Genomic DNA, 13,311 nt, shown 5'->3' on the forward strand with positions numbered 1-13,311 from the left:
AGTTTTGGGACATTAGCTGAGAAGAATGGCTAGTTTAAATATATACTTTATCAAGTAACTAATAAAATCAGTTAAACACCTGACATCCATCTGCTTAACTCTGGGAGGGCATTTTTACAAGTACAAACACTGGTCCTCAGGGAGCCGCAGCCGCCACGGCAGCCGCTGGGACGGGAAGCTGTGCCTGTCCAGGAGGGCCTGGGCCCACGCGGGCGTCTGCCAGGGCAGTGGGCGCACACCCCGCACCTCCTCTCAGGCCGGGAGCTCTGCTGGGGGAGGGCTGTGCGCACACGAGCCCGAGAGGCGAAAGCCGGTCACAGGCCAAGGGCCCCCTCGGGCCCCCACACGTCAACGACAGCTGCCCACGTGCTCGGAGCCCAGTCGCGGCCGGTGCTGCCTTCACGCCTTGCGCGCTCTGCTAGCCAAACAGCAACGCACTGGAAAAGATCTGCTCCCTTAGCCGTGCTTTGTGACAATGATTGTTTGGATTACTTTCTATTATTTTTAAAGGAATTAGATCCCAGCAATTTCCTAACGTAGGGCTGCACCTACAGCAGAAGGCAACATCAAATGACGCTCAGATGACGCTGCAGCCCTCCGCGCAAGCAGCCCAAGAGGACACGGCGGGGAGGAGGGCACAGAGGCGGAGGGACGTGGTGCGAGAGCGTGAAGTCTTGGCCTCCCCCACGTGAAGCAGCCCTTTCAAGAAAAGGATTCTCTCTTTCTCGTTGTACCGTGGAATAAAGAAGATAAATCAATAAATACAGTATTTGTTAAACTCAATTTGTACTGTAAGTGACCTGTAAGCAATTGAGGAATATGAGACTGTTAACATGTCTCCTTAAAAGAGCAGTTACTGGACAAAACTAGAATATGTGAAATAATGGTGTATTTGCCTTCACATACTATCTTCCAAAGTGGCTAGAAAACATGTTTTTTTAAAGAAGGAAATACTGCTCTCCAAAACATCACACACAGGTTTGTAATTCTGGATACTCCAGCGTCTACAGCGCCTCTGAACTTCAACAACTCATTTTTATTGCCGTGCTCTGAACCTCGCCCCAATGACTCCTCTGCGCCCCACGTGACTTGGCCACACACGGCCTCCTGGCTGCTGTCTCCCATCCTGACCAGGCGCCCAGCCCTGCCCCTTACCTTGCAACACACCCCCTGCCAGCCTACATCTCTGGAGGAACCCTGGCCCCTGTGCTTCTGCTTCGGGCTCTTCCAATCAGCCTGGGAAAAGCCACGCCCTCGTGACTGGCCCCATTACAAATTCATGGTTCCCAACAACAGCAATGCCCTGCCCATTACTCAGCAGTTTATGAGCCTAAACTGTTAGGCTATAACCCTTCTCAATACTTTTAGGAACTATTTCAAACCCTTCCCATGTTCTGCATCAATTTCATTACCTCACTGCTGTTATGATTAACTTTTTTTTCTTATATCAAATATTGAGTTTACTGTAGCATTTTTTTAATCTTAGGAACTCAAAGCAATTTTGCAAATTTGCATGGACCTACATACACTGTAATGAAGTAGGAAATAAAATATGAAAGAAAAGAAAAAAGGAGGGGAGGGAGGAGAAGGGAAGGGAAGAGACAGGCAGCCCCATAACAATACAATCTTTTCAGTAATCTTATCTTCGTATGTTTAAGTTGCTACCAGATGCCCACTAAACTCATCCTTCCACAGAATTAGTATCTTTCTTCTTTATAAAGTAAGACCCCCTATTCTTTTACTGAAAGCATTAATAGTTTTGTGATATTGGTTTTTCTTACCAGAAAAAACCAATAAAATCTTTTCCCTTATAGTATAACTGGTCAATGTCTCATCACGGTTCTTCCACTGTGGCTCAGGCTCTGGGCCAGAGTCACACTTGGGCTTCCTGTCCCTAACCCGTGGCCCTGGCTCCCTCAACACAACACCCTCCCTTCCACCCCAAAAAATCTACTGCAGCAGTTTTAATTTTACTGGTATTTTCCTAATTGCTTAATCTAACCTTTTTTCCTTTTTCACCCGAAACGATCTCCACAGTCCCCAACACACTGCTGACTCGAACCGCCTTCTGAAATGCTGTCCCCATTCAATGTCCTTTTCCCGATTTCACCTCCTCTGCTTCACCTCTGAACTACTGGCATCCTTCAGGGTTGTACGAGGTTCCTCCTTGTGCACTACGTAAGATCTCGCTGTGGGTATCACGGACGCTGCTTGTTAAATGCTGCCAGTCCTCTCTCCTGCTCATGGGGCAGAACTGCACTTCCCTGATTCCTGGAACGCAGTTGAGGCCATTCAATTGGTCTGGCGATGAAATGTGACCTACATTGCTCCTGGCAGAAGCCTAAGAATCAGTCAGTATTATGATTTGCCAGGTCAGTGTGTCTCATCCCAGTGGTCACAGAGGTACGTTCCAAGGTGGGTTCCTGAGGGACCATGACAAAGCAGGCAGCTGCCAGCTTGCATGAGACACATCACACAAGGAAAAGATCCCGGTACTAAGCCACAGCATGGTTTGGGGAAGTTTACCGACAGCGTGACTTAGCCTACCTTGGCTGAAATCCACCACTCATTCAAAAATACATATTTCCAGCTCAAATTACTCTGATGATAATGAACTCCAAAACTAAATTTCAACTGACCAGTGTTATCAATCAATGTCTCCATATACGTTCTCTGCATTAGACAGCTATCAGAATTGAGTGCTAGGAATATTTTTGTTTACTTGAGAAAATTCAGTGAAACTCAGGTGATGATTAGTTTTCCCTTTTAAATGTATTGCTGTTTTGTTGCACCAGCCTTCTTTGAAGCACAAGATTTTGTTGGCTTACTAAGCAACAGAAGACCACTAAGATGTAGTTTTCAGAAAATAAAGTCTTACAAACAGTAAACAATTTCTGTTTCCCTTTCTCTATTTAGGAACAAATATATAATCTTTTTCATTTAACATGTATCATTATCAATACCTCCCCTGGATGAATTGCATCTGTTACTTTCTGCCCATTATAGCATACTTGAAAACTTTTTCTGAATTTTATTTTTTTTTTATTTTTTTTTTTTTTGAGACAGAGTCTCACTCTGTTGCCCAGGCTAGAGTGAGTGCCGTGGCGTCAGCCTAGCTCACAGCAACCTCAAACTCCTGGACTCAAGCGATCCTCCTGTCTCAGCCTCCCGAGTAGCTGGGACTACAGGCATGCACCACCATGCCCGGCTAATTTTTTCTATATATATTTTTAGCTGTCCATATAATTTCTTTCTATTTTTAGTAGAGATGGGGTCTCGCTCTTGCTCAGGCTGGTCTTGAACTCCTGAGCTCAAACGATCCGCCCACCTCGGCCTCCCAGAGTGCTAGGATTACAGGCGTGAGCCACCGCGCCCGGCCTATCTGAATTTTATTCTTATGAAACTAGCATTCAACACTCAGAAAGACTGAATTACTTTGCAAATGTATATATTTCATTTCTCTCTTAGGTTATTCCTTAATTTAAAAAATTTAAATACCAAGTGGCATCATTACAGCTCACTGTAATCTCAAACTCTTGAGCTCAAGCACCCTCCTGCCTCAACCTCAAGTAAAGAGCACAAATGAGCCAAAAATAAAAGATTTATGGAGGAAAAAAATAATGAAGTGGAGACTAAATCAAAGGAAAAATGATAGGTTAAACTAAAGAATAAGGTAGCTAAAAAAAGTCATATTAAAAGGCAGTGTGGCTTTTAAGATTTTAAAATTAATATTTAAAATCAAATCTACCCTCAAATGTTATAAATACAAAAGCAAAAAAGTTAAGAAAATAAAAGTGCTGGGCGTGGTGGCTCATGCTGGTAATCCTAGCACTCTGGGAGGCCGAGGTGGAACAATCTTTTGAGACCAGGAGTTAGAGACCAGTCTGGGCAACACAGCAAGAGCCCATCTCTACAAAAAATTAAAAAACTAGCCAGGCCACGATGGTGTGCACCTGTAGCCCCAACTACTCGGGAGGCTGAGGCAGGAGGGTGCTTGAGCTCAGGAGTTTGAGATTACAGTGAGCTGTAATGATGCCACTGCACTCTAGCCCAGGAAACATGGTGAGACAGGACAGGACAGGACAGGAAGGAAGGAAGAAGAAACGAAGGGAGGGAGGGAGGGAGGGGGGAAAGAAAGAAACCCTAAAACTTGTATGTACATTAGATTATTTTAGTTTTGCTCACTTAAGGAAAAAAATCACTGTACTTCTCCGAAAATATATATAAATGCTTATGTGATTCTAAATCTGTCAATAATTAGTTTAATAATTAGTTTTAAAATAATTTTAGCTCTATTGTAGAATTATTGACTTGGATACATTTGATACTCAGAGTAAACTGTAATTTAAATCTAAAGAGATAATTTTTCTCATCACAATTACAATTTATACTGAAATAACAGTAACACTTTTCTTTCACTTTGGCAAATTCATGTCACACGTAGACATCTGGAGTCCTTCCAGAGACGCTCGTGACTCTCCGTGGACACGGAGGGACACTTTCCAGCTTGCACCTGATCAAAAAGCAGACAGCAGACACGCTAAACTGCAAACGGCCCCCGGCATTTAAAGGGTTGGTATGCTTTCCTAATTTTTGAAGAGTTAACTATTTTTTAAATAGTATTTGGCTGAAAAAATGGAATACTTCTTGTCCTAACCATATCTTTTCAAAAAATTATTTCCTTTCTATTGCTCTGTAATCAAATTTCCAGCAAAAGACAACCTCTCCTATTAATTCCTCACAGAGCGAGCACAAACTCATGCAACGATTTTTGTTCTACTTAAATACACACAGATCTTTCAAATAAAAATAAGTAAAATTAATAATTAGAGCTTCTCATTAACTGCTTATTAGCACATACTGTGACTTCAACATATAAAACTGATCATCTAAATACTATATAACTATTGAGAATTCACATTTTGTTATGATTTAACTTGTACATGTTGACTGCATAAATAACAATTTTAGGAATATAGTCAATTTAGGAATGTAAACAAGTACTCTTTAAAACTAAAATTTGGTTTTCAATGTTTCTTCTGAAATGGAAATAAACTGGTTTAACAATATAACTAACATTCAAATTAAATACTACAAAAACATTAATAGAGATTCCTTTGTTTTAAAAATGAACCATAAAGAATACAAATTGTAAAATAAATAGATTGAAGAAATTAGACAGCTACAATTAAATGTCAATTACATATCTAACAACAAAAATGTGAGACATATATAAAACTCTGATTAGCCAAGAGAAGATACTTTCAGAAATTCTTCAGTATGAGAATGCTGTGATATAAACACAGAGAACTCAGATCCTAAATCGCCAACATTACTGAAATTCTATTTTCATGCTATATATTAAGCTAACATGAATGAGCTGTCAGAACTATGCAGACTTTCTTACTGAAAGGAAAAAGCGAGTTCATTAGCGCAGTTGCTCCTTCATCTAGCCTACCTTATTTTTTGGATTGGATGTGTTCATAACACTTCGAGTCTCTTTTCCAGTATAAATGACAACACCTATTACAGTACCTGCAAAAACACGAAAGTGGTCCTTATAGAAATACTTTAAAGGTTAGCAAAGAGGCAACACTTTCTAATTAATCGTTTTGATGGAAAATATTACACTATTTGATTTTATATAAATGCATACAACATTGTATTTAATTTGGCTAGCTGAGGAAAAATTTCAACTTTTAAAATGGACTTTGAAAAAATCAAATGATTTGTTAAACAATACAAATTCACCTACATATAATATTAGAAAATGTACTAATATTCTTTTCACTGACAACAAAAAGAATGAAATTGGCCTTTCACTAATGTCTACTATATTACTGAAGTTACACTGAGAGAGGCTATGCTCTTAACCGGTCAAACTCAATATTCGACCTTCATACCAAGATGGCACCCACTGAACCAGATTCTTTTACCACGAGTAGACTTCCACTGCAAAGACCACAGTATTACTATCAGTAAGAGTCTTTGCTAGTATTTCAGAATGTGTACTTAATTAACAATAGAAATGTTATAAAAACAATATTGATTTTACATTTAGAAGCTACTAATCTCTTTTATTCATGTCTCTGAAAGTTAGATTTTCTAATTCTACAAGTCAAGAAGATATAATAATTTTTAAACTTATAAAGAATAATAAAATACCCTTAAGAATGACCCATAGATTACAAAGGCTAAGAGGTACTCATCTCTGGAATGTCAAAATTAAAAACCATGGAAGAAGTCTCCTTCTGCAATTACAGCTATGCATAATTTATATTCCTAATTTTCATGCTTAATGTTTACAAATTTTGAAGGTAAGAAACACAAGGTAGGAAAGACAATATAATACATAATACTGCAATTACCATTACAGAATTAACTATAATAATTATACAAAACCTCTTTGATTTCACACCAATACATAAAATTTAGCGAGCGCAGAGTCAGAACCTTTGGGATGAACGATATGGACCGTCTCTTGGCTTTCCGTGACCACAGGTATGCTGCATAGCACGCATGTCACATAACTTACACCTCCCCCTTTAGAAAGCTCAGGGGTGGAAGGTGCTAAGGTGTTCCTCATCGGTGGTATCTGAAGAGGTCACATATTTTTCTTCTTTAATTATGTGTCCCTGGGAAAGTGGGGCGGCTTCAGCTTGCAGAGTTCACGACAGGCACTGCCAGCCTACACCTGGGATGCAAGCTCGCCCGGCCAAATACTCTTGGGCATTGTCCATACAAACTTCCTAGATGAGGTGGCTGCACTCAGTATACATAAAAATATTAAATACATATAATAGTATGAAAAGTTTTCAAAGACTTATGTCATAGAAAACTTTTTTGTCAGTGAAGCAAAATACTAAATATGACCTTATCAATATTTTTTATGTTGCCAATCAAAATATAAAAGCACCACTAATGTTGAATAATTACAATGATGTAACAAGGCAAACTGCATAAAATTAATTTATGTTTTAACATTAGCTGAATGACAAAGTCCCAAAGGAGCCTACACAATAATCAATTAAGCTAGAATCCCTTGCCTTAAAAGCAGATTCATGAGCAATGTGGATTTCTCGCCTGGCATTACAATTTACAGTACCCAAATTAAATGTGAGAAATGACAAGACATACAATAAGCCTATAACAAAATTTCTGATCCTATATTTGCATAATCTGTCAAAATTTGCTAAAGCCTCTCAAATGTATTCTCTCATTTGATTCTCACCAAAAATGAGTATGTACTATAATTAGATTAAATGTATTTTTTCTGAGTCTGTCCCACTTTTTAATACCTAAAATTACTAAAATCAGAACAGGAATATTTGGAACATATTCCATGCTCTTTAACAAAGGGTAGGAATTTATAGACTAGCACAAGCTAAAAGACTGAGTAAACCGTGTTTTAATATATAGGGTACAAAGAAATAGAGAAAAGATGTTACTGCTGATTTTGAAGCGAGATGAGAGCACAACAGATCACGCTCATCTTCAGCCACGTCAGACGACGGAGGGCACAATACGACAAACACAAAGTGATGCAAAGATTCCCAGTAAATAACATACTTCAATGGGAGAACTTCAAAACTTAATTTATACTTTAAGTATTAAATTAAGCTCCCTCCCACTGGCTCAAACTTGGGAAGCTTCTTTTTCAGAAAGACATAAATTTAGGAATATGCTGGTGTGTTAAAATCACAACCACCACAAGAAAGAAATTCTCAATGGGTAGGTAACGTCTCACCAATGCCCTAAAGGTGAAGATGATATAACATTCAAATCGAATAAAAAATTTCGTTCAATTTATAATGACAAAATATCTTAAAAGATTTATGAGAACTTACTGTTTAAAGCTAGTGATTATATTTGTCTGATCCATATTTGCACACCTCAAATTGACTATAGTTAATTAAAAATCAATACCGGCCGGGCGCGGTGGCTCACGCCTGTAATCCTAGCACTCTGGGAGGCCGAGGCGGGTGGATAGCTCAAGGTCAGGAGTTCGAGACCAGCCTGAGCAAGAGCGAGACCCCGTCTCTACTAAAAATAGAAAGAAAGTATATGGACAACTAAAATATATATAGAAAAAATTAGCCGGGCATGGTGGCGCGTGCCTGTAGTCCCAGCTACTTGGGAGGCTGAGGCAGTAGGATCGCTTGAGCCCAGGAGTTTGAGGTTGCTGTGAGCTAGGCTGACGCCATGGCACTCACTCTAGCCCGGGCAACAAAGTGAGACTCTGTCTCAAAAAAAAAAAAAAAAAAAAAAAAAAAAATCAATACCAAAACATTCAGGTGCTTTGGGTCCAAACAGGGTGTAAGTACGATGACATCCCCTTATGCTCCAGTGAGTCAGGGACCAGGGCTCTGAGACCCAGCCCATGTCTGCAGAGGTCTCGGTGGCTACCGTCTGAAAGTCGGCACACAGTCCGGGTTTCATTTCACGTGAGTGGAACGGTAATTAATCTGTTAGCTATTACCTGACTCCCTTGTCACAAGCTATAGAGAAAATTTCATATAAAATCCTACCAACATCTAATTAACAGTATAGCTGCATTTTAAACAAACTTTCCAAATGCAAAATAAGAAAAAAAATGCTAACAAGGTCAAATTTGGGGAAAAAAGATATTTTCCTTTATATAAAAATTTCAAACTTATAACTACAAAACATAATTCAGTAAGTCAAACTAATTAGTTTACTTATCATTAAATATTTTAAAGAGTGAGCCTACCACAACATTTTCAGTTGCTATTTTTAAACTCCTGATATGATACTATGTTTAAATTGCAGATTATCAACCAATCCTCACAAATTCAAAACTAATTAAGACTATTCACAGAAAATGTTATACATACAAAATATACACCCTAGATCACTTTAACAAAATAATTAATAGCTTTAAACTACCAGGTCAAAAACATAGTAAAATGCTTATTTAAAATTTACTCAATTAAAAAAAAGAGTAAATATGTATTTATGGGTATACGAGAGATACCAAAAGAGCTACCTGCCAATCAAAGTGCTACCGAGTGTCAGTCACGCACCCAGCACTTGCTAGGCCCTGGGGGAGAGGCAGACGGGGCCACGCCTGCCACGCTCCGGCACTGACCGCAGCTCTCACGTGCGGCTCCAGGAAAGCGGGTGGGAGGCCCAGAGGGATACGAGCGAGCACCGTGGACGGGCACAGACCAGGCAGCAGGTCCCAGGAAAACTGACAGAGACAACAGAGTGAGCCTTGGGAAGTCAAAACCTCACCAAGGCTGGGACAGAGAGAGTAACAGAGGTGACCTGTACTGATGTCCAAACTCTACACAGCCGGGCACACAGAGACACAGGGGAGACCTTGCCCAGCCTGGGGTCCCCACAGCCAGAGCAGGTCCTGCCAGTCCTGCCTGGATACTGCTGACCGCCCTGCCTCGGAGGGCTCGGCTCCTCCCAGGTTCTGGAAGCTCGGTATCAGGGACGCTGCCTCTTGGGCTTATCACTATAAAACACGGTGCTTCTCCAGACCCTGAGTCTGCCTTCCGGAGAAACACCACCTTCTGAATCAACAGAGGTAACGGAGCCGCATGGCACCGCAAGCCCTGCGTCCTCCCGCCGGCCAGCCCTCGTCCAGGGTGTCTGTCTGTCTGTGTGAACTCAGGTACCGTGACAGAGAAGGAAGGCCCGAGCTCACGTCCCCTTAACAGCCAACTTGAATTCAATTGAGATTTAACTGTTAAAGTATAAGATTAAAGAGAATTCTCAACTTGTAATCAATTATAATTACAAAGAAGATTAAGAGCCCTTGGGTTAGTCCTGGAGATCTTAAAGCCTTTCAAACACTCCTCAGCAAATGGCAGTGTGGAAATATACAGAATTTGGTAATTGTTCAAAGATAAGTATGTTTTAAAAGATCTGAAATTAAAGACAAAGCTTGCATTTTAAAGATGTCCCAACACAAGCTAATATTAAGGGCACTACAGTTCACCCTCATGGATGGCTTCTATAGAGCCATCTACACTCTGAGAAGATAGACCACCTGGAAAACCAAAGGCCACGTGGCAAAGAGGACGAAACTGGGCTACGGTATGGCCCACATGTGACAAGGCCTACTCAGCGTCTGTGTCGCCAGGCACACAGGTGGCTGCTGCGCTTGCCAAGGCCAGCAAGTGACCTGAGCCAGGAGAGAAGCTACACGGGATGTCTCGGAAGCCTCTGGCTCGGGCTGCTCCTGTCTCTCTGAGGAGACAGAACACAAACCAATAGCACTGAAGGTCAGAAACACATTCTAACATGTTCAAAAGGATCTAGGAAACAAAAGATCAATAAAACGTATTTAAAAAAGAGAATCTTCTACTATCTTCATGAATGATCCTTAATAACAAATAAGATGGAAACAGTATAAAGCAGGTAAAAACAGAAAATTGAAACTTTCTGACAGTATATGAGCTTCTTAGAAATTATTATACGTGTTTTCCTACAAACTACTCAGTGCCAAGTGCTGACAGGCGACAGGCTTTAGGGAAGGCGGCTGGCTCCCGGCCTGGCCAGGCGCACTCTGGCTGGGACCGGCAGGGGTGAGGAACCTGCGGAGGGCAGTCCTCGGTGCAGGGGCCAGGCCCGCAGAAAGGCCCTCGCCAGACTGCTGGCAGGTGGGGGCAACGCACGCCTCCAGGAGCAATGTGAACACCACTAAACACGTGGAGTGAACAGGCCTCAGGGCATGACTCTACGTCTTCCCTGGCTGAAAGTGCACCCTCTGCAGCGTGAGGACCCTTCCCCAGGTCCACAGAGCCCAGGACCTGCATGTCCACCTGTGAGGTGTCTTCAAGGTGTGAACCCCCTTCCCCAGGTCCACAGAGCCCAGGACCTGCATGTCCACCTGTGAGGTGTCTTCAAGGTGTGAACCCCCTTCCTGAGGTCCACAGAGCCCAGAACCTGCGTGTGCACCTGTGAGGTGTCTTCAAGGTGTGAACCCCCTTCCCCAGGTCCACAGAGCCCAGGACCTGCATGTCCACCTGTGAGGTGTCTTCAAGGTGTGAAGCCCCTTCCTGAGGTCTACAGAGCCCAGGACCTGATCTATCCACCTGTGAGGTGTCTTCAAGGTGTGAACCCCCTTCCTGAGGTCCAGAGCTTAGGACCTGGCCAGTCCACCTTTGTTGTCTCTTCATGGAGCATTATCCTAACTTCTCTCTCTCTGTATTTTGAGAAATTTTTAAAATATGTAAATATAAATAACAACAAAAGCCCACATAATTGAAACCTATCAAAACTGTCAAATTTGCTACCAAGTTTATTTTAGTGATACAAAACACTAGGATAAAATTAAATCCCCTTTCACATTCTACCTGCTGAAAGGCAAACACAGAGGCGTCTGTCGTGCGGTTTCACGTGCACATGGGCCCGTGTTCGATAACTCCTTCCCCCTGGCCAGGCACACTGTCCCTTGGACCCTTCTCCTCCTCAGGGTCCTGGGTCCCTCTCAACACTGTGCCTTCTGCCAAGAGTCCTCCGCGACCCTTCCTGCCACCCGCCTCAGCCGGCTCACCCCTGCACAGTCTTTGAGTCCATTTAAATGTTTCCACCTCAGAAGGCCTTCCCTAGCCCTTGTCCAGACAGGTTCTTGACTTGCACATTTTCTGTAGGTATCTGATGTCACAGTATCGATCAGCACTTTCGTGATACTGGGCACAGTAAAATCAGCTGGACCTTTTCTGGATGTCTTCTCACTAAACCATAAACTCTCTGAGGACGAGACCCACAACGACTCTGTTCCGGACGGCACCGCCAGCGCCTGGTGCAGACCAGTCCCCCCCACACAGTCCACGGGGGGAGCAGCGCATCCGGGGAGAGAAGGGCTACGAGCCTGTGCAGCGCTGACAAGCCCCTCCACTCCTGGGTCCCTGTCACACTCGTGCCCTCTCCAGGGGGCCCCTGCTGCTCAACTTTTCCCCAGCATCAGCAGCAGTGTCAAGTTCTGGCAGGTGACAATCATTCACATTTTCAATACCTTCCCTAGAAAGTTACTTTTTAAACTGTCAGAACTTAAGTACCTCCCTCCTCAACCACCAGGAACACTCAGTCCATGGCCTGACGGGACCTGCCTCCCCTGCCCTGCCTGGCCTCCCCTCACCCCTCCCTGTCCCAGTCACTCAAACACACGCTCCTCCTCCACCTAAAATCACCACTGGTGCCCCCAGGACTGCTGTGCACCTCTAAGGCACACTGACAAGTTTGTCGAGAAACGTCCAAACCCAGCAAAATGCCCTGTGCTCCTACACGAAGGCTGCACTTCCCTGCCTGCTCCAGGCCTCACACGCCAAGTGCAGGGGCTGTCCCCCTGCACGGCCTCACCGCACACTCCCAGGGCCACCCCAACATGCAGAATGGCAGTCTGTGTAGAGCAAGGTCCCTAAGTATTTCAGGGCATTTTGAAAACACATGTTTGGAGTCCCTGGACAAACAAAGCATCATCTGTCTGTGAGAATTCACACTCAAAGCGGGAGACTTTCTTACCTGATGCAACAACGGTGCTTGCCCACAAGGTATTTTCTATGCTGAGACTTTCATGAATGGGCGGGTCACTGTCTTCCTGTTCAAGGAGAGAAAAACGAAAACAAAACTGGCAAATTAGTGATTTTTTTTTTATTATTCATACTTTAAATGTCCACAGTGTTAAAAACATGTCCACAGCCGGACCCAGCTGAACAGCAGTGAAAAGGCCCCGCAAAATGGGAGGGAGGCGGAATGTAGCAAACTAAAACCACAAGTTGAAAGACCACCTCTAATCCATTGATTACTTTTAATATAAACACAGTGATTTTAAATTTTCATGAAAATACTATATGCTCTATCTATCTATCTATCTATGTTTAGGGACAGGGTCTTCCTCTGTTGCCCAGGCTGCTCTGGAACCCCGGTCTCAAGGGGGCCTCGCGAGCGGCTGGGACGACAGGGGCACCACCACACCCAGCTTGCTCTAATATTTGAAGAGTAAAACTGCATCGAATATGTGGCTTAATAACACTTTAGCACTGCTAGGCAACCAGAAAACATTGGCCCAGAAATCACCAAAAATCAACTATTCAACATTTATTTTGTATGCACGGAAGAATTTTCTCCCCTTACCATCTGTTAAAGATAAGGGCTATGCTTTCCAAATGTGTATATACCCATGACAGAAAAAAATGCTTCTGTGAATATTGCTGTAAAACGTATATACATACACACATATATACAAAGAAAAATGTCTTTTCTCTTAAATTCCTCTTTAAAAACATGTCATTATGTTGGATAGTCTTCATTAAAACAAAACTCAAATATAAGCTG

General features: G+C 42.6%; 1 protein-coding gene across 2 annotated transcripts in view; it reads right to left on the reverse strand.

The window, feature by feature from the left end:
• The window catches only part of ATP9B (ATPase phospholipid transporting 9B (putative)), a 189,957-nt gene that overhangs the window by 95,788 nt on the left and 80,858 nt on the right, over positions 1-13,311 (reverse strand). For both annotated transcript variants that reach the window (XM_069468330.1, XM_069468331.1), the window contains exons 10-11: positions 12,499-12,574; positions 5,459-5,535 (exon numbers count right to left, since the gene is read on the reverse strand). In XM_069468330.1, coding sequence (XP_069324431.1) covers positions 5,459-5,535; positions 12,499-12,574 — 153 coding nt within the window. The remainder of the gene's footprint in view (positions 1-5,458; positions 5,536-12,498; positions 12,575-13,311) is intronic.

The sequence above is a fragment of the Eulemur rufifrons genome, chromosome 5 (genome assembly GCF_041146395.1).
Source record: "Eulemur rufifrons isolate Redbay chromosome 5, OSU_ERuf_1, whole genome shotgun sequence".
NCBI lineage: Eukaryota > Metazoa > Chordata > Mammalia > Primates > Lemuridae > Eulemur > Eulemur rufifrons.